This window comes from Symphalangus syndactylus, chromosome 13 (assembly GCF_028878055.3).
Source record: "Symphalangus syndactylus isolate Jambi chromosome 13, NHGRI_mSymSyn1-v2.1_pri, whole genome shotgun sequence".
Taxonomy (NCBI): Eukaryota; Metazoa; Chordata; class Mammalia; order Primates; family Hylobatidae; genus Symphalangus; species Symphalangus syndactylus.
In genome coordinates, this window is record NC_072435.2 from 30,465,433 (window position 1) to 30,493,139 (window position 27,707).

General features: G+C 51.4%; 1 protein-coding gene across 2 annotated transcripts; it reads right to left on the reverse strand.

Annotated features, from left to right (window-relative positions):
* Nucleotides 1-457: 457 nt before the first annotated feature.
* Nucleotides 458-27,659, reverse strand: SELENOW (selenoprotein W). 2 transcript variants are annotated; one of them, XM_063615972.1, is made up of 7 exons: nt 27,642-27,659; nt 6,461-6,583; nt 4,497-4,521; nt 4,329-4,382; nt 4,066-4,140; nt 3,860-3,958; nt 458-849 (listed from the first exon to the last, which is right to left on the reverse strand). In XM_063615972.1, coding segments are annotated over exons 1-6 (360 nt in total). In that variant the 5' UTR covers nt 27,644-27,659; the 3' UTR covers nt 458-849; nt 3,860-3,877. The 2 variants fall into 2 exon arrangements, with proteins under 2 accessions (XP_063472042.1, XP_063472043.1); XM_063615973.1 differs by lacking the exon at nt 27,642-27,659 and adding an exon at nt 6,957-6,973.
* Between the last annotated feature and the right edge of the window lie 48 nt (nt 27,660-27,707).

A 27,707-nucleotide genomic window follows, 5' to 3' on the forward strand; every position in this document is an offset into this window, starting at 1 on the left:
ATTAGCTGGGTGTGGTGGCAGGCACCTGTTAATTCCAGCCACATGGGAGGCTGAGGCAAGAGAATCGCTGGAACCCGGGAGGCGGAGGTTGTGGTGAGCCGAGATCGCGCCACTGCACTCCAGCCTGGGCAACAGAACAAGACTCCGTCTCAAAAAAAGAAAAAGAAAAATTTGCCAGGCATAGCAGTGCACACCTGTGGTCCCGCTACTTGGGAGGCTGAGACAGGAGAATCACTTGAACCCAGGAGAGGGACGCTGCAGTGAGCTGGGATCGTACTACCACCGCACTCCAGAGCAAGACTGTCTCAAAAAATAACCTCAGCATTGCTTAAGGCGCTTCCCTACAGAGGGCTGGTGCACGGACCACTCAACACGTGGTTGCTAATTTCTGGGACGGGGTCTTAGAGGGAGGAGGCACAGGGGTAAAACAGGATACACTCCTCACAGGCACATTCGGTTAAATTCGTCCAATATTTATTGAATCGTGAACGGTTGCAAAGGTCGCCACAAGCAGAAACCCACCCATCCTGATGCCTCTCTTGGCTTCCCCTTGAGAAGGATGCCTGAGGCGGGATGTCCTCCCAAACTCCAGGGGACAACTGGGGAAGACATGGGGTATGCAAAGAGAGATGATCAAACCAGGGGACAGGAGGAGGGTGGGGTGGTGTGGATTCCGGGGAAGACACATACACACAGACTCTCCCACACAGAGGCAAAGACCAGGAGCGTCGTTCTCTGCCCCCATCAGCAGCCACGAGAACATCAGGGAAAGACCAGGCGTCCACAAGACTTTTCAGTCCTTCCTATCATGAAGCGTCTGCTGAGAGGGGCTGGGTCAAGGTCCCTGGACTGTGGAGAGAAAAAGAGGTGGTTGGGGTAGGGAGTCAGTTTGCACGAACAGAGGCCAGGCTTGGGGCCCGTGTTAAAAGAAAGATAGCCGGGTATGGTGGCTCACGTCTGTAATCCCAGCAGTGTGCGAGGCTGAGGTGGGCGGAGCACTTGAGCCCAGGAGTTTGAGACCAGTCTGGGCAACAGGGTGAAAAAAACCCATCTCTACAAAAACTAGAAAAATTAGCTGGGCGTGGTGGTGTACAACTATAGTCCCAGCTACTCGGGAGGCTGAGGCAGGAGAATCGCTTGAGCCTGGGAGGTGAAGGTTGCAGTGAGCTGAGATCGCGCCACTGCTCTCCAGCCTGGGTGACAGATCCAGACTCGTCTCAAGAAAAAAAAAAGAATTCAAAGCCTGCATGGTGGCACCCCACCCCACGCTCAATAGCAAGTCCACAATGCATTCAGCTGATGCAGCTTTAGAATTAGGCAATTCCATTTTTCTTTTCCTTTATGTTAGAGAGATTTGCTTTGTTTCAGACCTGCACGAAAGGCAAGATATCGTTTCTGCATTACTTCAAATTGGCACGTCCCAATTCACATTGAACATGACCTCATTCTGCTCTGGTAAAGAATTCTAGGAAATGAAAAAAAAAAAAAAAAAAAAAAAGAATTCTAGGAAATGGAACTTGAGTTTAATGCATTTGAAAACTAGTTTTCTGGCACAAGGCACACTGGGAGCTGGTACTTGGGTCCACAGTGTGTTGGGATGGGATACTCTGTTCCAGATTAGCATGGAGTGGGAACTGGTGCTGAAGTTTAGAGGGGAGTAAAAAGTATGGCCAGGCGCGGTGGCTCACGCCTGTAATCCCAACACTTTGGGAGGCTGAAGCAGGCAGATCACCTGAGGTCAGGAGTTCCAAACCAGCCCGGCTAACACGGTGAAACCCCGTCTCTACTAAAAAATAGAAAAAATTAGCTGGGCGTGGTGGCAGGCGCTTGTAGTCCCAGCTACTCGGGAGGCTGAGGCAGGAGAATGGCGTAAACCCAGGAGGCGGAGCTTGCAGTGAGCCAAGATCATGCCACTGCACTCCAGCCTGGGCGACAGAGAGAGACTCCATCTTAAAAAAAAAAAAAAAAAAAAAAAAAAAAAAAAATTTGCCTGGCGTGGTGGCAGACATCTGTAATCCCAGCTACTCAGGAGGCTGAGACACGAGAATCCCTTGAACCCAGGAGGCAGATGTTGCAGTGGACCGAGATCACGCTACTGCACTCCAGCCTGGGCGACAGAGCGAGACTCCACGTCAAAAAATAAACTATGCTCCAGGCCCTGCAGTGCCAGAGACCAGAACAAAGGGCTAGTAACTGTTCTAGAATGGGTTGGGTTTCAAGCTTATCTGGACCATATTGGCTTAAAAACTGGAAAATCAGACTCAGAAGATGCTGGAAAGTAGTTCTTCGTTCCTGAGGTTCATATAGAAATTGCCACTTGTTCCACAATGTATTAGGTTGGAAACAATACTTAGTTCAGAGTGCATAAAGAGGCCAGGCACGGTGGCTCACGCCTGTAATCCCACCACTTTGGGAGGCCAAGGCGGGTGGATCACCTGAAGGCAGGAGTTCAAGACCAGCCTGGCCAACATGGTGAGACCTACTAAAAATACAAAAATTAGCCGGGCATAGTGGCGTGTGCCTGTAATCCCAGCTACTTGGGAGGCTGAGACAGGAGAATTGCTTGAACCTGGGAGGCAGAGGCTGCAGTGAGCCAAGATCACACCACTGCACTCCAGCCTGGGCAACAGAGCAAGACTCCATCTTAAAAGAAAAAAAAAAAGAAAGAAAGAAAGAAGGAAAAACAGTGATAAGGAACCAGTAGCCAACTCCAGGAACTAGCAGTCAATTCTAGTGTTGAGGAGCTGGTTCACATTTCTCAGTTGCTGGGTTGGGAAGGGGGGCTCAGGTTTACGGTGTGCTGGGAGCTGGTGGTGTATTTCACTCTCGGCTCTTTGGGGAGAACTGGGAGTCAGCTCTAGGGTTGTTCTGGAGCAGACAATCCGTTCTAGAGTTAGCTTTTGTTTCTAGAGCATTCTTAGACTTACGTTCAGCTCTAAAGTGGATGTTTCTGGAGCTGGATCAGGTCTAGAATATTCCTAGAACTAATTCTCAGGTTCAGAGCCCGATGATAATTAGTGACCTACTCGAAATTGTGGAGCAAGGAAATTCTGTCTCAAAACATGCTGGGAACGTGGCCGGACGCTGTTACATGACGTGCTGGGTTGGGAACTGTTTCCTGGCAATGGGACAAAGGCCTAGAGTTCCAGATTCTGAACCGCCGGGTCGCTAGCACTTTTCATTCCCAAACCAGGAGAGCTGTTTTAGAGCAGCCCTCTGACCCCACCACCAACTCAGCTGTCATCTTGTATACCCCATCTCAGCTGTCATCCTGCATACTTCTGACTCTCAGCTGTCACCTGCACACCTCTGACCCATGACCATCTCAGCTGTCACCTGCACACCTCTGACCCATGACCATCTCAGCTGTCACCTGCACACCTCTGACCCATGACCATCTCAGCTGTCACCTGCACACCTCTGACCCATGACCATCTCAGCTGTCACCTGCACACCTCTGACCCATGACCATCTCAGCTGTCACCTGCACACCTCTGACCCATGACCATCTCAGCTGTCACCCTGCACACCTCTGACCCATGACCATCTCAGCTGTCACCTGCACACCTCTGACCCATGACCATCTCAGCTGTCACCCTGCACACCTCTGACCCATGACCATCTCAGCTGTCACCTGCACACCTCTGACCCATGACCATCTCAGCTGTCACCTGCACACCTCTGACCTCATCTCAGCTGTCATCCTGCACCAACCGGGTCTAACTTTATCCCGCTCACTCTGGGGACACATGTGATGTCCCCCCTATCTCCCAGGCTCTCCACCCTGGGCCAAGGAGTCAGAGCATGGGGCAGGGAGAAGATCCAAAGGGTGGTGTCTCTGTCTAGTGGGCCCCCTCACCTCTGCCTTCAGGGCGCATTAGCCCTGAGCCAAGGCAGCTTTGATGGCGGCCACCAGCTTCAGAAACTTGCTTTCTGTGTCCACGTAGCCATCGCCTTTCTAGGGAGAGGAGGAAGAAGGAAGGGGTGAGCTTGGACTAAGTCACCAACCTCAACCCCAACCCCACGCTAGCCCCAAAACGAGGCAGGACGGACAGACGGACATACCTTCTTAGAGTGAATCAACTTCCCGGCTACCGTTACTTCAAAGAACCCGGTGGCCTGGGGAGTTCCCTCGCCGCACTGAGGAAAGGGGGTGGGGGAGATGTTGGAGGGGCTGAGATGTCCTCTTGGGGAGACCCTCCCCTTCCCAGGGGATGGAGAACATGGGTGAAGGGGATAGGGCCGACCTAACACCCCCCAAGTGCCATCCAGGCCTAAGGGTCCGGCACAGTGGCTGTGCTCGAGTCTCTCCCCATCCCAAGACTCACAATGTCCAGCCGGCCGGGGAACTCATCTTCTAACTTCTTCTTGAGCTGAAGATACTGAAAACGCGGTGCAAGGTCACAGCAGGGGTCATACCAGTCAGCCCCCTCCCGATAGGCACTCTACCCCTCCCCAGCTTCCAGGAATGCCCCCTGGGCATCCACTCTGCTTACCTTGGACTTGTAGCCTCAAGCGCCACTGGTAGGAGAGTCCAAGACATCGGAGCCCAGGGGAGAGAGGGAGAGGTGGGGGGTCGGGGAGAGGAGGGTAGAGACAGGCAGTGTGGGGAGAGAGCAAGGTGGGGCCAGGAAGAAATAAAGAGGAACACAGATGACCAAGCAGAAGAGGTGACAGATGCCCTCAAGAGAGAAGTCAGGCACCAGCCAGGCAGAGTTTTGGGGCACAGCACAGGGGGTGGCACGGGGACGCACAGAGACACACAAAAAACCAACACCAAGCAAGAGACAGAGAAGGGGGAGGGGATAAAGCGGATAGAGAGAGAGGACACAAGGAGACCACAAATCCGAGTCGGGGACAGGGGGAAAACCAGAACTGGATTAGAAGAACAGCACAAATAAGGTCCCCACCCACTCCCTGTGCCCACCGCCCTCACCCACAGCCCTCGCAGCACACCAAGGAAAACCCTGCGGCTCCTGGATTCTTACACCACGCCCGGCTAATTTTTGTTTTTTCACCATGTTGGCCAGGCTGGTCTCGAACTCCTGACCTCAGGGGATCCACCCGCCTCCGCCTCCGCCTCCACCTCCGCCTCCCAAAGTGCTGACATTACAGGCATGAGCCACTGCACCCGGCCCTGCGGCTCCTAGATTCTGAACACCTTCCCAGTCCCCAGGGTGAAATACAAGCTCACCCAACCCCCACAGCAGGCTATTTTGGGACTGGAATCTGGTGCACAGGCCTGGTAGGCGTCTCAAAATGTCACTCTTGCCTCTGCTTTGTCGAGCAGGCAGAGACATTGGAAAGCTGCCGGCAAACCCAGGTTCCAGTTACCCCTGTCACCTGCAGTCCAGACTTGAAGCTACTGACCTGCCCCCACCTCAGTCCCAGCCTCAGTTTTCTCACCCCGTAAGATATAACTGAAATTCCTCTCTCTTTAATTTACCTTTTTTTTTTTTTTTTTTTTTGAGACAGAGTCTCACTCTGCTGCCCAGGATGGAGTGCAGTGGCGCGATCTCAGCTCACTGCAACCTCCGCCTTCCGGGCTCCAGTGATCCTGCCTCAGCCTCCCAAGTAGCTGCGACTACAGGTGCACACCACCACGCCCGGCTAGCTTTTTAAGTTTCTGTAGAGACGAGGGGGTCTCCCTGGGTTGCCCCGGCTGGTCTCGAACTCTTGGGCTCAAGCGATCCACCCGCCTCAGCCTCCCAGTGTTTGGATTACAAGTGTGATCAACGGCGCCTGGCCTAAAATTCCCCTCTCTTAAAGGATTCCTGGGAGGATCAATTCATTGAACATGTATTTATTAAATACCTACAGCATGCCACACAGTATTAGGTGCTGGGGAGTGGAGAGAACGTAATTTATCTTTCCTATTATATCCTTCCTGAGACTTGGAGAAATTAAGCGTGTTCGGTGCTGACACAGAGCCTCCCTCTTGCCACAGACGGAAAACTGAGGCCAGAAAAGGAGTGGGGTTCGTGGCCAAGGGAACCCACTGGGCAGAGGCCAACAATTCAAGTGCTTCTGAAACACAGGCTGAGACGTTCTCGAACCTTCTGGGCTCTCACTATCCCCACCCCGCGACTGTTCGGGATATTGGGGGAGGGGAAGCCTTAGGGTGGAGGAGCCTTAGGTCTCTTTACAAAGCTGACCGCCGGCCGCTTCCCCAGCGGAGTCCCGGAGTCGGGGGTTCGAAATTGACACACACCCGTCTCAACCCCACCTTTTATAACCCGAGATGCCCAGCGTGTCACAAGTCGAAGAGGGGGCCTGGGGACCACCGCCCTCTGTTTTTCACCCCTCCGTACGCCCACCCCACCCACACTGGAATCCTTTTTCCCATACAGGGGCTCCCACAGGTCCTCTCCCCGCCGCTCCCAGACCCTGGCTCCGAGGGTGAGGAGGATCAGGTCCCGGCGGGGGGTCGGGGACGGGGGCCGCTGGCCGCTGCGCTTACCAATAAACGACTCGGACGGCGAGAGCCATGGCTCGGGGCTGCCACATCCGCTGAGGAGCGGACGCCCGGAACACACCAGTCTCCCACCTGGACGCGCCAGATCTCCGCGAGTGCGGCGGGAACCTGCGCAGAAAGGATGGAGCCTTGGCTCCCCCCTGGCGCCAACCAATGCCAGGGAGGGACGGTGGGCGGAGAAGCGCCAAGGCGGGGGACAAGGAACCCGCGACCCGCCAGCCCGAGGCCCCCACACAAGTCTCCTTCCCATCCTCCTGTTGGGCTGGAGAGAGTCTCGACAGAGGCAGTCCCCGGGGGAAGCCCTCCGCGCGTCCCCTCCCAGGTCCCCCCGGCCAGAATGGTACGGCCCGCGGGGGAGGTGATTTAGGGCCCGCCGCTCCCAACTGGACCCGGAATCAGCCTCAAGGGTGGTCCTTTCACTGCGTGGGCTGGGGTCGGCGCCGTGGGGAGAGAAGCAGGGCGTGATCCTCGAGTCCCTCACCTCCCCTGGAGAGGGCGAGAAGGACGAGAGGGGAAGGATTCGGGGTAGACCAGGTGAGGGAGGAGGCGGGATTGAAGGGGAGGTTTTCAGGGAGCGGTCCAGGGTCCACAGTTGCCTTATAAAGACCTGCAGCCGCAGGGCGCGGTGGCTCACGCCTGTAACCCCAGCGCTTTGGGAGGCAGAGGCAGGAATTCAAGACCAGCCTGGGCAACATAGCCAGACTGCGTCTCTACAGAATAATAATAATGATACATTAGCGGCTGGGTGCGTTGGCTCATCCCTGTAATCCCAACACTTTGGAAGGTCGAGGCGGGCGGACCACTTGAGGTCAGGAGTTCGAGACCAGCCTGGCCAACATGGAGAAACCCCGTCTCTATTAAAAATACAAAAATTAGACAGGCGTGATGGCGCGCGCCTGTAGTCCCAGCTCCTTGGGAGGCTGAGACAGGAGAATCACTTGAACCCCGGAGGTTGCAGTGAGCCAAGATCAGGCCAATGCACTCCAGCCTGGGTGACAGAGCGAGACTCCGTCTCAAATAAATAAATAAATAAATAAATAGCCAGGCGTGGTGGTGTGTGCCTATAGTCCCAGCTACTTGAGAGGCTGAGGCAGGAGGATCTCTTGAGCCCAGGAGTTTGGAAGCTGCTGTGAGCCGTGATTGCACCACTGCACTCCAGCTTAGGGCACCCAGCAAAACCCTCTCTAAAAAGACAAACAAAAGGCCTGCTGCGGCTGGGCATGGTGGCGCATACCTGTAATCCCAACACTTTAGGAGGCCGAGGCAGGAGGATCGCTTGAGCCCAGGAGTCTGAGACCAGCTGGGGCAACATAGCGAGACCCCATCTCTACAAAAAAATTTTAAAATTAGTCCATGTGGTGGCATGTACCTGCACTCCCAGTTACTGGGGAGGCTGAGATGGAAGGATCACTTTAGCCCAGGAGTTTGGAGCTGCAGTGAGCCGTGACTGTGCCACTGCCACTCCAGCCTGGACAACAGAGTAAGACACTGTCTCAAAAAAAAAGAAAGAAAGGAAAAGGGCTGGCCAGGCACAGTGGGTCACACCTGAAACCCCAGCACTTTGGGAGGCCAGGGTGGGTGGATCACTTGAAGTCAGGAGTTCGAGACCAGCCTGGGCAACATGGTGAAACCCCGTTGCTACTAAAAACATGAAAATTAGCCAGGTGTGGTGGCGCGCGCCTGTAATCTCAGCTCCTCGGGAGGCTGAGGCAGGAGAACCGCCTGAACCCAGGAGGTAGAGGTTGCAGTGAGCCAAGATCACGCCATTGCACTCCTGTTTGGGCGACGAGCAAAACTCAACTCCGTCTCAAAAAAAAAAAGGAAAAGAAAGGAAAAGGCCTACAGCCAACCCCGGCACAGCCTGGTCATTCATTACACAACAATAGTCAATCCCCATGAACCCTCTCCATGCAGAGGGGATCATCATGGAAAGTGCTAGAAACAGGCAGTTGAGGAGTGAGGGTGCAGGTGCTTATCTCTGAGCCTGTTTCTCCGTTTGGAAGTTGGGTGTAATTGCCTACAGCAAATGTTCACTCATTTAACAAATAGGTACTTCATAACCACCAGCTGGGACCTGCAGTCCCAGTTTCCAGGGATACAGCAATGAATAAACAAACACAGTCCCTTCCCTCATGGGAGGGACCTGGCAAGTGGAGATAAAGGGCAGGAAACAACATGAAAATAGCACTTCCGTTAGGGGTTGATGTGAGCAGTAAGCGAGTTTATACAGGTAGGAAGAACTAGAGCTCTGACTGGCACATGGGGATAACCCAATAAACTCAGCCTGATGAGGTGGCTCACACCTGTAATCCCAGCACTTTGGGAGGCCAAGGCAGCAGATCACCTGAGATCAGGAGTTCAAGACCAGCCTGGCCATCATGGCGAAACCCTGTCTCTACTAAAAATACAAAAATTATCCCAATGCGGTGGTGCACGCCTGTAATCCCAGCTACTTGGGAGGCTGAGGCAGGAGAATCACTTGAACCCGGGACACAGAAGGCAGTGAGCTGAGATTGCACCACTGCACTCCAGCCTGGGTGACCGAGCAAGACTGTATCAAAAAAAAAAAAAAAAAAAAAAGTTAACTCTATCTGGAATTTCCCTGTCCCCAGATCCCCTAGTCTTTACCTCTTCCCTAAGCAGACAAACTTCAAGTCAACTCCACCCACCTTGGTCTCATCCCTCTGATCTTGGGAGGATTTAATGAGCAAGTCCACGTAAAGCAACACAGGGCTGGGCAAAAAGTGAATGCTCCACAAATACAGCTATCTTCTGTGGCTCCCAGAGTCCTCAACAAAAACCCAAACCTCAGCCTGGGCAACACAGTGAGATCCCATCTCTAGAAATACAAATTATATATAGAGAGATATGTATATACACAAAAATATATATATACAAAATAAATATATACATACATTATATATATGTGTATGTATATATAGATATATATATATTTTTTTGTTTTTGAGACGGAGTCTCACTCTGTTGCCTAGGCTAGAGTGCAGTGGCACGATCTCGGCTCACTGCAACCTCTGCCTCCCAGGTTCAAGCAATTCTCCTGCCTCAGCCTCCCAAGCTGGAACTACAGGCATATGCCACCATGCCTAGCTAATTTTTGTATTTTTCGTAGACATGGGCTTTCATCATGTTGGCCAGGCTGGTCTCCAACTCCAGACCTCAAGTGATCCACCTGCCTCAGCCTCCCAAAGTGCTGGAATTACAGGCGTTGAGGACCGGGCCCAGCCCCAGCCAATTTTTTAAAATATTTTGTAGAGACAAGGTCTTGCTATGTTGTCCAGGCTGCTCTCAAACTCCTGGGCTTAAGTGATGTTCCTGTCTCGGCCTCCCAAAGAGCAGGGATTCTAGGCGTGGGCCACCTCTCCAGGCCCAAATTCCCGAATTTTGTAAAGACACCAGTCATGATGGTTTAGGGACCATCCTACTCCATTATGACCCCAACTGATTATATCTGCAACGACCCTACTTCCAGGTAAGGTCACATTCTAAAGTACGGTGGGTTAAGACTTCAACATGCCAATTTTGGGAGTGGACCCATTCAACCCATAACAACATCATTCAGGCTGGGCACGGTGGCTCGCGCCTGTAATCCTAGCACTTTGGGAGACCAAGGCAGGCAAACCGCTCGAGGCCAGGAGTTCGAGACCAGCCTGGTAACATGGTGAAACCCCATCTCTACTAAAAATACCAAAAAAATTAGCCGGACCTAGTGGTGCATGTCTGTTATCCCAGCTACTCAGGAGGCTGAGGCTCGAGAATCGCTTGAACCCAGGAGGCAGAGGTTTCAGTGAGCCAAGATCATGCCACTGCACTCCAGCCTGGGTGACAGAGGGAGACTCCATCTCAAAAAAAAATGAAAACTAAAAATAAAAATAAAAATAGAGATGAGGTCTCACTATGTTGCCCAGGCTGGTCTCAAACTCTTGGGCTCATGCAACCCTCCTACCTCGGCCTCCCAGAATGCTGATTACAGGCATGAGCCATCATGTCCGCCCCATGTGTTCATTTTTAGATCTGCAGGACAGTCATGGTTTTCCCTTTTTTCCCATAATTATCTTGTAACAATATTATCCTCAAGAAGGCCCTCTCTAAGCCCCTGGCTCCTCCATCGCTGGCCAAGCCACTGTGGTTGTCACAGGTCCCGTGCCCTCACTGATGTCCTCAGCACACTCTGCAAGTGGCCGGGCTCAATGCAAAAGCTCACAGGACCTTTTGTTGACCAGGCTCAGGGCTGAGAACTTGCCAGGGGCCTCAAGAGAGAAGGGACATCACTGCTTCTGCCACTGTGAACAAAGGGGCCTCTGTTGCACAGAAATGGGGGATGCTGGAGGAATTAGTAATGACTCCTGGGCTGGGAGGCGCTCGCTCTCTCTCTCTCTCTCTCTCTCCTCTCTCTCTCTTTCATACACACAGACACACACACGACAAATGGTAACACAAAAGTGATCACCCTCACCCATTTACACAATTGCACATCCAGACAAACCCAATCCAGCCAGAGACACGACACATCAAACACACCTTTATTCAGCCACACAGCTATACAAAAGCACACCTTGCTCTCAATACATGACAGCCCTGGCCAAGCACGGTGGCTCATGCCTATAATCCCAGCACTTTGGGAGGCCGAGGTGGGTGGATCACTTGAGGCCAGGCAGGCATTCGAGACCAGCCTGGCCAACATGGTGAAACCCCGTCTCTACTAAAAATACAAACTAGACGGGTGTGGTAGCGGGCACCTGTAATCCCAGCTACTGGGGAGGCTGAGGCAGGAGAATCGCTTGAACCCGGGAGGCAGAGGTTGCAGTGAGCCAATACTGCATCACTGCACTCTAACCTGGGCAACAGAGTGAGACTCTGTCTCAAAAATAAAAAACAAACAAAAAAATTCTACTACATTAGGCAGGGAGAGAATGGGCAGTTTTCACAGGTTTAAGACACAAGGCACACTCCCACGTTTTAAAGGTTGTGAATATATGCAAATTCCAAATGCATATTTCCAGCCCAGGAATTTTCTCTGAATTCCAAATTTTTACCTCCAACTCCTACTTCACATCTATACTCGGGCGTCTGATGGGCGTCTGAATCCCGAGTTCCCGTTTCTCCCCTGCACCTGCCCCACCTCTGAGCACCTCCTTCCTCAGTCTTCCCCATCTCAGGCAATGGCAACTCTAGACCAAGTCTGGAAACCTTGGAGTCACCTTTGGCTCTTTTTTATTCCCCTCGTACCTCAGCCAGTTACGGTGGATCTACTTTCAAAGTATATTCCTAGGCTGGGCGCGCTGTGACTCACACCTGTAATCCCAACACTTTGGGAGGCCGAGGCAGGTGGATCACCTGAGGTCATGAGTTCGAGACCAGTCTGGCCAATATGGTGAAACCCTGTCTCTACTAAAAATACAACAATTAGCTGGGCATGGTGGCAGGCGCCTGTAGTCCCAGCTACTCAGGAGGCTAAGGCAGAAGAATCGCTTGAACCTGGGACGCAGAGCTTGCAGTGAGCTGAGATCACGCCACTGCACTCCAGCCTGGGTGACAGAGCAAGACTCCATCTCGAAATAAATAAATAAACAATATAAATGATACACATAAGCTGAAATGTACCATTAGGGATATTCTGTGCATTGACACTGCTGTACAGCCATCACTCCTGTCTAGCTCCAAGGCATCTTCACCCCAGACGCTGCCCCGTATTCATCAAGCAGCCCCTTTCCACTTCTCATCTCCCCAGGAGTCTCTGGCTCCATGAATCTGCTTTTTGCCTTAAAGGATTTGCCTGTTTTGGATATTTCACATAAATGGACTCGTACAACAGGTGACCTTTTGTATCTGACTTAGCATAACGTTTTTGGGTTTTTTGTTGTTGTCGTTTTGAGATGGAGTCTCACTCTGTCGCCTAGGCTGGAGTGCAGTGGTGCGATCTTGGCTCACTGCAACCTCTGCCTCCTGGGTTCAAGCAATTCTCCTGCCTTAGCCTCCTGAGTAGCTGAGATTACACGCACCCACCACCAAGCCTGGTTAATTTTTGTATTTTTAGTAGAGACGGGGTTTCACCATGATGGCCAGGCTGGTCTCGAACTCCTCACCTCATGTGATCCACCTGCCTCGGCCTCTCAAAGTGCTGGGATTACGGATGTGAGCCACTGCACCTGGCCTAGCATAACGTTTTTGAGGTTCACACACGTTGTAGCACGTATCCACCTCACAGTTTTTGCATTTACTGTGCCCTCTGCCTGGAACAGTTTTCCTTCAGATAATTGCCAGGTTCTCTCCTCGCTTCCTTCATATCTTTGCTCAAATGTCACTTTTCTTTTCTTTTCTTTCTTTTTTTTTTTTTGAGATGGAGTTTTGCTCTTGTTGCCTGGAGTGCTGGACAACAAGGCTGGAGTGTAGTGGCACAATCTCAGCTCACTGCAACCTCCGCTTCCGGGGTTCAAGCGATTCTCCTGCCTCAGCCTCCTTAGTATCTGGGATTACAGGCACCTGCCACCACACTCGGCTAATTTTTATAAAAGTAGGGACAGGGTTTCACCATGTTGGCCAGGCTGGTCTCGAACTCCTGACCTCAGATGATCTGCCCGCCTCAGCCTCCCACCAAGTGCTGGAATTACAGGCGTGAGCCACCATGCCCGGCCAAAATGTCACTTTTCATTGTGACCTCCCCTGACATCCTATTTAAAACTGCAACCCCTCCCCCAGCATTCTGTGCCCCCTCTTCCTCATGGCACTCATCACCTCTGACATTCTATGTATCTTACCAATAATGATTTTGGTTTTTTTTTTTGAGACAGAGTCTTGCTCTGTTGCCCAGACCGGAGTGCAGTGGCATGATCATGGCTCACTGCAGCCTCGACCTCCTGGGCTCAGGTGATCCTTTCAACTCAGCCTCCCAGGTAGCTGAGACTACAGGTGCACATCACCATGCCCGGCTAATTTTTGTATTTTTTTCATAGAGATGGAGTCTCACTATGTTGCCCAGGCTAGCGTCAAATTCCTGGGCTCACGTGATCCACCAGCCTCGGCCTCCCAAAGTGCTGAGATTACAGGCATGAGCCACCATGCCCAGCCTAAGCATAATTTGTTCATGTTTTGTATCCATCTCTCCCTACTGGAATGTGCACCTCAAGTTTTTCTTTTTGGTTTGCTTTCCTGGTATGTGCCCAGAAACTAAACAGTGAGTGGCACATGGCAGGCCCTCAAATCCTTGTCAGATAAATGCATCTTTAGGAAAATATTTAGTAAGCTTACTGTTGGCTGAGTGCAGTGGTTCAGGCCTATAATCCCAGCGCTTTGGGAGACTGAGGCGGGTGGATCACTTGAGGTCAGGAGTTCGAGACCAGACTGGCCAACATGGTGAAAGCCTGTCTCTACTAAAAATACAGAAATTCGCTAGGTGTGGTGCCTGCCTGTAATCCCAGCTACTCGGGAGGCTGAGGCATGAAAATGGCTTGACCCTGAGAGGCGGAGGTTGCAGTGAACTAAGATTGTGCCATCGCACTCCAGCCTGGGCGACAACAGCAAGACTCTGTCTCAAAAGAAGAAAAGAAAAAAAAAAGCTTACTGTTGAGTCGCTTATATTAATGAATACAATTTCGAACATTATTCATTTTCACAAAAACCATCTATAAAACCACATGGTGAAGCTGTGGCAGGAGAATCACTTGAACCCGGGAGGGGGAGGTTTCAGTAAGCTGAGATCGCACCACTGCACTCCAGCCTGGGTGACACAGCGAGACTCTGTCTCAAAACAAAACAAAACAAAACAAAAACACACATGGTATTTATCTGAATGTTCACAAACATTTAAAACAATTAAATCATGTGAAAACCGTATGTGAAACAGGAAAGCAAACTCGTTCCTTTGTTAGCACCAACCAAGGAAATTCTTATCTCACTCTCCCTGTGATAACTCTTATCTCTCTCTAGGCCAGCACCAGGCACTTGGAATTCAGGCATGTTGGTGGGGAGGGGGTAGCTGTTTAATTTCCTGCTTAAATAAGCCTTTGTACATCCTTAAAGGAAAAAGGCATATTTCAGATTTAAATTTTTTTTTTTTAAGTAGGGCTTATAGGCTTTTCTTCCACTGGGTGCAGAATTTTCCAAAGACCCACTGAGTTCCCGTCAGGCCTCTTCAGTTTGCCAGGAACACAGGGTACCACAATACAAGTGCGTATGGTGCGAGGCGGGAATCTGGTATAATTTATTCTGGTCAATACGGTACTCAAAGGAGCCATCCCAAGTCATTTGTGTGCTGGCTACACAGAGGTATACGGTATCTGCAGGTGTCTGGGAGCATTCTGCGGTGCAAGTGACACGGGTACTTCCTCAAATGCCACCTTCTCAGTGAAGTCTTTTTTCTTTTAAAAATATATTTTTTACATAAATCTTCAAATGTACAGGTCAGTGAATTTTCCATATGTATAATACCATTTAACCACCCCAAATCAACATATGGATCATTTCCAGTTCCCCAAGTTTTCTCACGCATCCTCCCAATTAATTCCCTCTTAAGGGTCACCACTGGCCTGACTTATTTCATCATAGATCAGTTTTGCCTGTTCTCAAACTTCATATAAACGTAATCACATACTGTGTACCCTCTATGTCTGGATTCTTTCCCTTGACATTATGTCTGTGGCGGGTGGACGGATGGATGATGGATGGATGAATGGATAGATGATGGATAGATGATGGATGGATGGATGGATGGACGGACGGATGGATGGATGGACGGACGGATGGATGGAAGGATGAATGGATAGACAAATGGATGAGTGCATGAATAATTGGATGGATGAGTGGATGGATGGATGGATGAGTGGATGGATGGATGGATGGATGGATGAGTGGATGCTAAACCTAATGATTTTTTTTTTTTTTTTTTTGAGATGGAGTCTTGCTCTGTCACCCAGGCTGGAGCGCAATGGTGTGATCTCAGCTCACTGCAACCTCTGCTTCCCGGGTTCAAGCAATTCTCTTGTCTCAGCTTCCCGAGTAGCTGGGATTACAGGCGCCCGCCAGTACACCTGGCTAATTTTTTGTATTTTTAGTAGAGATGGGGTTTCACCATGTTAGTCAGGCTGGTCTCGAACTCCCGACCTCAAGTGATCTGCCCGCCTCAGCCTCCCAAAGTGCTGGGATTACAAGCATGAGCCACCGCACCCAGCCTAAACCAAATGGTTTTAGCAGCCATTGATGATGGTTGCCCATGGATGGATGGATGAGTGGATGGATGGAATGAATGATAAATGGATGGATGGATGGATGGATGGATGGATGGATGGATGGATGGATTAGTGAATGGATGAGTGGATGAATAGTGGATTATGAGCGGCTGGATGAATAAGTGGATGGATGGATGGATTAGTGAATGGATGAGTGGATGAATAGTGGATTATGAGCGGCTGGATGAATAAGTGGATGGATGGATGAATAAATGGATGGATGAGTGTATCAATGAATGGAGGAGTAGATGAATAGTGGATTATGAGTGGCTGGATAAATAAGTGTATGGATGGATGAGTGGACAGATGGGTGGGCAGCTGGGTGGATAAATGGGTTGATGGGCAAGTAGGTGAGTGGGCAGGAGTCTAGCCAGGTGAGGTTTCCCCCAAGAAGGAAGACCACTGATATGACATCCTGTCCTTCACACCCACCTTCTTTCTCCTCTCTCCTACTACCCTTAGTCCCTCCTGCTGTTCAATGTTCCCTGGACACCAGCAACAACTGCACCTGCCTGGTGGTTCACATCTAGCTGGAGCTCCAGCTAGTGGGCAGGGAGACATGGTGCTGCTCCCAGCAGCCACGCTGCAGCTCCATGCCCACTGGGAAAATACCTAGAAAGACAGCTGGGCCCTCAGGCCAGAGGCAACAAGAAGCTCCAAAAATCAACTGCAAGGAGGTGGCAGCCCTAAGTAGACTTTTCTTTCTTTTTCTTCTGAGCTCCTTATATAGTAAACAATCATACAGCACTTGGCAATGTGCTGGGCACCGCTGTCAGCATTTACAGCATAAATAAGGTAATAGGCATAACCTTATTTAACGCTAGACACCAGTATTATCTCTCGTGAGGCTCAGAGAAGTTAAGTGACTTCCTCAGACACACAGCTGGTAAGGGGTGGAGCCAAGATGTGATTCCAGGAGCTTGGCTCCAGGGTCTATGCTACTAACCAATGCCCTGTATCACCTGCATCAGCAGGTGTTGATTAAGCACCTTCTGCATACAAGTTTCACGTTACCCCCATCTAATAGTTAAGGGTGTTTGGGATGTCAGAGGGAAGCTGTAGTTACCTGTTCATAGAGTTCAGATGGGAAGAATCGGACTGAGCAGACTTGAAACCAACCCCCCAGCTCTTAGGTGGGGAGTCCGGTATTGCTCCTGATTCTACTTCATGTGGGTGGGGTGGGGAGAAGGGTGCAATACAGGCTGACTTCCTGGAGTAGAGGGGCTTGAGGACAAAGGGGCAGGAATCCAGTGAGCCAGGGAGAGGGGCCCAAGGCTGATGTGCCAGGAAAAGGAGGGGTGAGGTGGCCAGACTTGAAGGCCAGACTCAAGGTTTGGATGGATTCCCACCAGTGACAGGGCCAGAAGCGAAGCCTGGGGAAAGCAGCTGAGATGGGGAAGGGGGCATCAGGGCATGTTTCAGGTAAGTTCTGGTCATAAGTGTCTGAAGCCAAGTTGTGACTGGCTTAAGCACTTGGCTCCTGTAATTGAAAAGCCTGAGGGAGGGCTTCAGGCACAGCTGGATCCAGGTGTTCTGATGTCATCTCCCTGAGTCTGTCTCCCTCTATCTCCTGTCTCTCCTTCCTTAGGTTCCCTACTACCTCTGGTGGCTCACAGGACTGGAAGCCCAGAACCTCTATGTGGAATCCTAGACCATCACAGCTTTGGGATATGTGACACCCTGAGATTCTGTCCCTGGATTCTAGCCCCTAGGGGTTCTAGGTAAGGTCACAGACTGGCAATGGGAGAAAAGACAGGTGGGTGGTTGTTAGGGGTGAAGCCTGACACCCTTGCTCACTGAAAAGCAACAAGGGTTTGACAGATCTCTCTCAGCAACTTCTCACTCTGCCCCCACCATGGCGACACATGGCCCTAATGGCCAGAGACCCCTGTCCGCCTCCAGGCCCAGTGCCAGAATCCACACCCTTCCCTCCCACTCACACTCTACCTTAAACCCCCCGTCTCCCACTCTCCAGGTCAGGAACCCCTGCTGGCTCCCATTCCCAACTCTAATGGGCGGCAGTCCTGGTCAGGGCCAGTGTGGAGGCCTTTGTAACCAGTGTGAGCCACTCAAGTCTCATCAACTGACCCCCAGGCCACAGCCCCCAGACCTCGAGAAGGCCCACCGGACAGACCTAGGAAGCGGTCTCCACGGACCTGCTCCCGCCCATTCAGAAAGCAGCACTAACCTGCCGGCCCTCCCAGGGTCTAGCTGTCACCCTGCCTGCTGCAGTGTGACCCCTTGAGGGATCCTGCGCAGGAGTGACAGGAGAGTTAGGGCCGATTGGGACCGCCCAGACTGTCTGGTTCCTGGCACAGGCTCAAGGCGCCTCCTGGCGGCCACTGTCTCCCACGTCCAGATTCTCCTTGAACTTGGGCAACCCTGCATTTGATGGTCACACAGGATCAGGGAGTGGGGGCATTAGTGATTACGCAGGACCACAGTGGTGCTATGAGGTTGCTCCCAGCCCTGAACACCCCCTCCCCGGGCAGTGCTCAGCAATGGATACCCTGCCGCGGCCTGCTGGCTGACCCTCCTGGGCTACCTTCCAGCCTTGTGTGGGCAGGCAGGGGATTAGCCCATCCGCAGCCCTGATTCTCTCCCACACCCTCCCTGCCACCTCTGCTCAGTGCTCTGTGCTGGTCCCCACCCCCCACCTTTTTCTCCTTCCCCCAGACCTCCCTGCCTTTCACCTGTCACCTTTGGTCTACGTGCAACTCCTACCCAGTCCCACTGCCTCAAATGCCACAAACCCACACGCTGACCACACATCTCTCCCGGCCAGGTCCCCTGAGCTCTGGCTCCTGTGTCCGCCAGCTCAGCAACACTGCCATCCACAAGCCAAACAGGAAGCTCAGGCCTAATCCGGCCAAAGCCTAATCTGAATTTCTCTGCCCCAAAACCTACTCTCACTTGAGTTGTGTCTACCCGATAACATGGATTTGTTTTTCTTTTCCTTTTCTTTTTTTTTTTCTTTTTTGAGACGGAGTCTTGCTCTGTCCCCCAGGCTGGAGTGCAGTGGCGGGATCTTGGCTCACTGCAACCTCCGCCTCCCGGGTTCAAGTGATTCTCCTACGTCAGCCTCCTGAGCAGCTGGGATTATGGGCACCTGCCACCATGCCCAGCTAATTTTTGTATTTTTAGTAGAGACAGGGTTTCACCATGTTGGCCAGGAGTCCTCTGACCTCAAGTGATCCAACCACCTCAGCTTCCCAAAGTGCTGGGATTACAGGCATGAGCGTGAGCCACCACATCCAGTCTTTTTTTTTTTTTTTAAATAGAGACAGGAGGACAGGAGTCTGGGCAAGATGGCCCACGCCTTTAATCCAGTACTTGGGAGGCTGAGGCAGGAGGATCACTTGAGTCTAGGAGTTTGAGACCAGCCTGGGCAATATGGCGAGACCCCATCTCCACAAAAAATACAAAAATTAGCCAGGCATAATGGCATGCATCTGTGTTCCCAGCTACTTGGGAGGCTGAGGTAGGGGGATCACCGGAGCCTGGAGAGGTGGAGCTTGCAGTGAACCATGATCGCAGCACTGCACTCCAGCCTGGGAAACAGAGCAAGACCCTGTCTCCAAAAAAAAAAAACAAAAAAACTGCAATGCATGATTGTCTCTAGCACCTAAATAGAAACCACTCCAGGTACCTTTTTTTTTTTTTGAGACGGAGTCTCGCTCTGTCGCCCAGGCTGGAGTGCAGTGGCGCAATCTCGGCTCACTGCAAGCTCCGCCTCCCGGGTTCACGCCATTCTCCTGCCTCAGCCTCTCCCAGTAGCTGGGACTACAGGCGCCCGCCACCACGTCCAGCTAATTTTTTGTATTTTTAGTAGAGAAGGGGTTTCACCGTGGTCTCGATCTCCTGACCTCGTGATCCGCCCGCCTCGGCCTCCCAAAGTGCTGGGATTACAAGCGTGAGCCACCACGCCCGGCAACTCCAGGTATCTTACAGGGAATTGGGTGCTTACAAAATCATGGGAAGCTGGCCGGGTGCGGTGGCTCATGCCTGTAATCCCAGAACTTTGGGAGGCCGAAGCGGGCGGATCACGAGGTCAGGAAATCGAGACCATCCTGGCTGACACGGTAAAACCCCGTCTCTACTAAAAAAATAGAAAACATTAGCCGGGCGCAGTGGCGGGCGCCTGTGGTCCCAGTTACTCGGGAGGCTGAGGCAGAATGGCGTGAACCAGGGAGGCGGAGCTTGCAGTGAGCCGAGATCGTGCCACTGCACTCCAGCCTGGGTGACACAGCAAGACTCCGTCTGAAAAAAAAAAAAAAAAAAAAAAAATCATGGGAAGCGGGAGCAGCAGCTCTAGGCCAAGCCCTCAGAAATGACACCCAGGACAGCACTGAACTGACCCAGCAGGGGCACTGCTGCCTCAGGTTCTGCTGCTGGAACTGCTCGGTTCAAGGACGCCAGGCCCAGCTGCGATTCCGGGATCACTACTGCCGTCCACGCCTCACAGCGTGTCTCTAATTGTTGGCACCGAATTCTCATCCAGAATCCCAGCTGCTGAAGTGTCTGGGAAATACAGATGTTGCTTCTAACCTCTGATGAGAGGATGGAGGGAGGTCAGCCCTGCCCACCCAGCACCCACCACCACGAAGAGCGTGGGAGCATGTGGAGAGGACACAGAAAAGCGGATCTAAGGAAGAAAATAAAAATCCCCCAGCCAGGGCGTGGTTACAGGGCGTGGCTCACACCTGTAATCCCAGCACTCTGGGAGGCCAAGGCGGGTAGATCACCTGAGGTCAGGAGTTTGAGACTAGCCTGGCCAACATGGCCAAACCCAGTCTCTACCAAAAATACAAAAATTAGCGGGGCGTGGTGACACGTGCCTATAATCCCAGCTACTCGGGAGGCTGAGACAGGAGAATCGCTTGAACCTAGGAGGCAGAGATTGCAGTGAGCCAAGATGGTGCCACTGCATTCCAGCCTGGGAGACAGAGCAAGATTCTATCTCAAAAAGAAAAACAAAGGAAGAATCCTATGGATTCCTTTTTTTCAAGTTTGCTCCATTACAGAAAATTTGGGGCCTGGCTCAGTGGCTCACACCTGTAATCCCAGCACTTTGGGAGGCCGAGGTGGGTGGATCACTTGAGGTCAGGCGTTTGAGACCAGCCTGGGCAACATGGCAAAACCCTGTCTCTACTAAAAATACAAAAAGAAAAAAATCAGCCAGGCGTGGTAGTGTGGGCCTGTAAGTCTCAGCTACTCAAGAGGCTGAGTTTAGGGGATCACTCGAGCCCAGGAGGTTGAGGCTGCAGTGAGCTGAGACAGAGCCACTGTGCTCCAGAATGAGAGCCTTTCTCAAAAAAAAAAAAAAAAAAAAAAAAAAAAAAAAAAAAAAAAAAATTGGAAATGCTGGAAAACAGAGTAGGGAGGAGTCCTCTGAAATCCTCCCACTCAAGAAGAGACTGTTGGCATGGGGGTTTGTCTGATGAACGCCAGTGTGGACGGCAGCAGATCCTGTTTGCTTTTTCCCACAAAGTATCCAAACACGAACACCTCCCAGTGGCTGCAGGCACTTCCGACCCCTCGGTTAATGGCCACAGAGGTGGCATCCATGTGGCCAGGGCCCGCCCCGTGTCCATGACCACGTTTCCTCCCATTCTGCAGAACATTCTCAAGGACCGGCCTGTGCAAAATGCTCTTCCCCAACTTCCGGCTGTTTCTGTAGGCCACATTCCCAAGCGTGCAATCACTGCGTCAAAGGGTCAGAGCATTTGGGAGGAGCCTCTGGCACAAATTGCAAGTTTCTGCATCTTTTCAAAATCATCTTCCCGTACCCTAACGTTATAACAGCAAATGCTCACCTAGAGCTTCCCCTGTGCCAGGGCCTGTTTCGATCGCTTTCACGTGCAGACTCACTCATCCTTATAATAACCCACAGCAAGATAAGCACTAACGTTATGTCAGTTTTACAGACATGACACTGAGGCACAGAGAGGTTGAGTAACCTGCACATCACACAGCCAGTATATAACAGAGCGGGTCTGAAATCAGGACACGGAGTCCACCATGCTCTTCACAACCTCATACTGCTGCCTACAGATGGTCTCCATGTTTTTTGTGGTTTTTTTTTGTTTTTTTTTTAAAGAGACAGGGTGGCAGAGATTACAGTGAGCCGGGATCGCATCATTGCACTCCAGCCTGGGTGACAGAGCAAGACTCAAGGAGAAAAAAGAGACAGGGTCTCACTCTCTCGCCCAGGCTAGGGTGCAGTGGCACGATCATAGTTTACTGCAGCCGCAAACTCCTGGGCTCAAGAGATCTTCCCACCTCAGCCTGCTGAGTAGCTGAGACTACGGGCACAAGCCATTAGGCCCAGCTAATTTTTTTTTTCTTTTAGAGATGGGGTCTTGCTATGTTGCCCGGGCTGGTCTCACTCCTGGCCTCAAGCAATCCTCCCATCTCAGCCTCCTGAAGGGCTGGGATGACAGGAGCAAGCCACTACATTCGTCTGGTCTCCATCTTTTTAAAAAGCAAAGTCATACCCATGCCACAAGCTTTTCTTTTTTTTTTTGAGATGGAGTGTCACTCTGTTGCCCAGGCTGGAGTGCAACGGCATGATCTCGGCTCACTGCAATCTCCGCCTCCTGGGTTCAAGCCATTCTCCTGCCTCAGCCTCCTGAGTAGCTGGGATTACAGGTACCTGCCACCACGCCTGGGTAATTTTTGTGTTTTTAGTAGAGATGGGGTTTCACCATGTTGTTCAGGCTGGTCTCGAACTCTTGACCTCAGGTGATCTGCCCACCTCAGCCTCCCAAAATGCTGGGATTACAGGTGTGAGTCACCGCACCTGGCTGATGCCTGAGGCTTTTACAATCTGGAGGACCCACTTTAGGAAAAATAACACCAAGTTACAGACTCAAAAGCAGATGCAGGGACATGATGGAAACCTGTGCCATTACATGGCCCCGAAACCCCAATGTGCCATTTCCCTATTAGGACACTTTCAGTCAAAGTCAAGGGAATTTTTCTGTGCATACTACCCCACCACCTAGATTCTACCCTTAACATTTCAGTGCTTTTGTTTTATGGGGCATCTGTTCATTAATCCACCTTGTTTTACATTTTTGTTTTGTTTTTCTTTTTCTTTTTTTGAGACAGTTTCACTCTTGTTGCCCAGGCTGGAGTACAATGGCATGATCTCAGCTCACTGCAACCTCCATCTCCGGGGTTCAAGTAATTCTCCTGCCTCAGCCTCCCAAGTAGCTGGGATTACAGATGCCCTGCCACTACGCCCAGCTAACTTTTGCTATTTTTAGTAGAGATGGGGTTTCACCATGTTGGCCAGGCTGGTCTCAAACTCTTGACTCTCAGGTGATTCGCCTGCCTCCCAAAGTGCTGGGATTATAGGCGTGAGCCACCGCGCCCGGCCTGTTTTACATTTTTCAAAGGAAACTGCAGACATTAGCGAAATTCAGCTTGCAAACTGTTAGCCAGAGTTCTGTATTTTATGTTTTAGTCTTGCTGTCACCGAGGCTGGAGCACAGTGGCATCATTATACTACACTGCAGCCTCCACCTCCTGGGCTCCAGTCTCAGCCTCGTGAGTAGCAAGGACTACAGGAGCACAACACCATGACTAAATAATTTAAAACTTTTTTTTTTTTTTTTTTTTGAGACAGGGTCTCACTGTCACCCAGGCTGAAATGCAGTAGATTTTGGCTCCCTGCAACCTCAACCTCCAAAGCTCAGGTGATCATCCCCACCTCAGCCTCCTGAGTAGCTGGGACTACAGGCATGCACCACCATGCCTGGCTAATTTTTTCCATCTTTTATAGAAACCAACGGGATTTTGCCATGTTGGTCAGGCGGGTCTTGAACTCCTGGGCTCAAGCAATCCGCCCACCTCAACCTCCCAAAGTGCTAGGATTACAAGTGCCACTGCACCGGCCTAAAAAGTGTTTTTCTAGAGATGGAGTATCGCTATGTTGCCCAAGGTGATCTCCAATTCCTGGCCTAAAGCAATGGTCCTGCCTGGACCTCCCAAAGTGACGAGATTACAGACATGAGCCACTGCGCCCAACTGAGTTCTGTACTTTCAGGCTTTTGACATAAAATTCAGATGTGAAATGCCATTTCTGTGCAGACACACACAAACGCCTTTGCTGTGGATCCCCCATTTTGCACACGGGAACAGACGCATTTTTCCAGGCAATTAAATACCAAGGACTTCCTGAGGACACTTAAGTGTCCAAGCCAGAGTTTGTCCTTGAGTGGCTGTGACCACCCTCACCCCTGGGTATCCAGGAATGTGTCCGACGCCCCAATCGCCATCTCCAGGCATTAAGAGCTTCCTCCCCATTTCCAGCAGTTTCCTTCAGTCACCCCTGAGCAGAGTCACGGGGTCAGAGGCTGGCCTCCTTGGCAGATGGCGGTTTTTTTTTTTTTCCTGAGATGGAGTTTCACTCGTTGCCCAGGCTGGAGTGCAGGGGCGCGATCTCAGCTCACTGCAACCTCCGCCTCCCAGGTTCAAGTGATTCTCCTGCCTCAGCCTCCCAAGTAGTTGGCACTATAGGCGCGTGCCACCACGCCCAGCTAATTTTTTTTTTTTTTTTTTTTTTTTTTTTTTTTTGAGACGGATTCTCGCTCTGTCACCCAGGCTGGAGTGCAGTGGCGCAATCTCGGCTCACTGCAAGCTCCGCCTCCCGGGTTCACGCCATTCTCCTGCCTCAGCCTCTCCGAGTAGCTGGGACTACAGGCGCCCGCCACCACGCCCGGCTAATTTTTTGTATTTTTAGTAGAGACGGGGTTTCACCGTGGTCTCGATCTCCTGACCTCGTGATCCGCCCGCCTCGGCCTCCCAAAGTGCTGGGATTACAAGCGTGAGCCACCGCGCCCGGCCACGCCCAGCTAATTTTTGTAATTTTTAGTAGAGATGAAGTTTCGCCATGTTGGCCAGGCTGGTCTCTAACTCCTGACCTCAGGTGATCCATCCACCGCCACCTCCCAAAGTGCTGGGATTACAGGCATGAGCCACTACGCCCATTTTTACCTCTCCCTGCTGCTCTATTGTCCACATATCCACCCCCCGCCGCGCCCCCGCCCCCACACACAGCTGTTTTCCTACCTGCAGAACACCCCTTTTTATTTAATATGGGAGGAGGAAGAAGAGCAGAAATAGCTCCTTAAAGCCTTGTTCTATGGCATGTGGTGGGGAGGTGGGAAGTTCTGAGGTCTCTCCCTTCTATTTTATTCATTTATTTATGTAATTATTTTTTGAGATGGAGTCTCACTCTGTCGCCCAGGCTGGAGTGCAGTAGCACGATCTCGGCTCACTGCAACCTCCGCCTCCCGGGTTCAAACAATTCTCCTGCCTCAGCCTCCCAAGTAGCTGGAACTACCGGCACACGCCACCACACCCGGCTGATTTTTTTAGTACTTTTAGTAGAGACGGGGTTTCTCCATGTTGGTCAGGCTGGTCTTGAACTCCTCACCTCAGGTGATCCACCGCCTCAGCCTCCCAAAGTGCTGGGACTACAGGCATAAGCCACCATGCCTGGCCTCACTCATTTCTTTTATAAACTGCCTGCTCTATTTTTATAAACATTTTGTCCTAGAGAAGCCTTCCTAAAGGCCATAGTATAAAACGGAGAAAGACTAGCAGAAAACCTAACACTGAACCCTTCTTCCTGACAAAAGACACCACATACAAAGTCAAAAGTCAAACGCAGCCTAGGGGAAATGTTTGCGACATGTATGACAGACTGTGGATCCACAATAAATAGCCACTACAAATAAACACGAAAATGACAAACAGCACAGGAGGAAAATGGTCAAAAGGTTTGTACCAACACAGAAGAGGAATAGGAATGAATGGTCAGTAATCATATAAGGAGATAAGTTTAAGACAGGCACAGTGGCTCATGCCTGTAGTCCCAGCACTTTGGGAAGCCAAGGTGGGTGGATCGCTTGAGGTCAGGAGTTTGAGGCCAGCCTGGGCAGCATGGCGAATCCCCGTCTTCAATAAAAATACAAAAGTAGCCAGGCATGGTGGCATGTGCCTGTAATCCCAGCTACTTGGGGGGCTGAGGTGGGAGGATCACTTGAGCCCAGGAGGTCAAAGCTGCAGTGAGCCAAGAAGCTGGGATAGCACCATTACACTCCCGCCTGGGGAACCCTACCTCAAAAAAAAAAAAAAAAAAAAAAAAAAAAAAAAATGTCCAACCTCACTGGCAACCAGACACAATCAAATAAGACTAGTGGGATCGCACTGTAGCAAAGATACACGGAAACAGGCAGGCTCCTCCTACGCTACCAGAGAGTAAAAATCAGCACAGCCTGTTTGGAGAGCAACTGGGTTGAACCTATCAAATGACCTGTTACAGATACATGTATCCTTCAGCCAAGACTCACTTCCAGGTACTTAACTACAGAGCAAGTAAAAAGGCACGTGGACAAAGACATTGTTTCAGTTTCATTAGGAGGAGCCACACTGGCCTGGTTAAGAAACACAAGGCACACCCACGTAATGGGATTCCACGCAGCCACAAAACAGAAGAAAGCAGCTCTGTACAGACGCAGAATTACCTCCACGATGCACTGACGGCCAGCTGCAGAATCACACACAGTGTGATCCTAAGACACCGAAAGAAAACAATTCTATCCTCACAAGTACATGTGTGGAATTTACGTTAGTTTTTTGGGGGGTGGGGGGGGTGAGCCAGGGTCCTCTTTGTCATCCAGGATAGAATACAGTGGCGCAATCTCAGCTCACTGTAGCCTCCACCTCCCGGGCTCAAGTGATTCTCCTACCTCAGCCTCCCGAAGAGCTGGGACTACAGGTGCACACCACCATGCCTGGCTAATCGATTATGTAATTTAATAGAATCACATAGGGAGCATAATCACTCACACCACACTGCAGTAACTGCTTGACAGGCAGCTCCAGAAGAGGGGCGTGAACGTGACTGAAGGGCAAAGGTCAACAGTGACAGACACGTTTTGACAATGATTTACAGTGAGAATAAGTTCTTCATTTCTTGTAAAGATTTTAAAAACATGTTTTCAAAATAGGCATAGAACGGAGGAAAATTACGTCATTTTATGTGCCTCAGTTTCCTCACCTTTGTTACTTAAGTTTTTGATACAGGTCTCCCTCTGTCACCCAGGCTGCAGTGCAATGGCGTGATCACGGCTCACTGCAGCCTCCACCTCCCAGGCTCAGGTGATCCTCCCACCTCAGCCTCCCCAGTAGCTGCGACCATAGCTGCATCCCACCACACCCGGCTAATTTTTGGTAGAGATAGGGTCTGGCTGTGTTGCCCAGGCTGGCCTCAAACTCCTGGGTTCAAGTCATCTGCCTGCCGCAGCCTCCCAAACTGATGGGACTACAGGAGCGAGCCACTGTGCCCAGCCCTGTTTCCTCACCTTTAAAATGGGAATAAGTACAGCCCTCATTGGTTGGGCCGCTGTGAGTTCAATGAGTGATTCCACCTGCTTAAAGCCGATAACAGGTGTTCTACTGGCAGAGGTCAGCTGCCGCCACTCCTTCTATCAGTGTGGCGACAGCTGCTATGTCACCTGCAGCAGAAGGAACTGGGCTATTCTCCAAGTCGGAATCCAGTGGGGGAACCTTCTCCTCACCTCTGCTTCACCTCCCACCTCCGGCCAGGCCATAAGCCCTGCGCCCTCTGCTTCACCTCCCACCTCCGGCCAGGCCATAAGCCCTGCGCCCTCTGCTTCACCTCCCACCTCCGGCCAGGCCATAAGCCCTGCGCCCTCTGCTTCACCTCCCACCTCCGGCCAGGCCATAAGCCCTGCGCCCTCTGCCTGTTGGCTTTTTAGGATCTGCCCAGGCTTGGAAGGGCTGCCAACTTCACAGCTATTGGACAGACCACGATCCAGTCGGCTGAAGACCCCTTCGGACACACCCTAGGCCCTCACCAGGCTCTGGCAGTGAGTTCTGGCACCTACATGCTTATGCGCCACGGGGGGACATGCAGAGTCTGCACCTGGGAGCAGCCGCCCGCAGGAGGCACA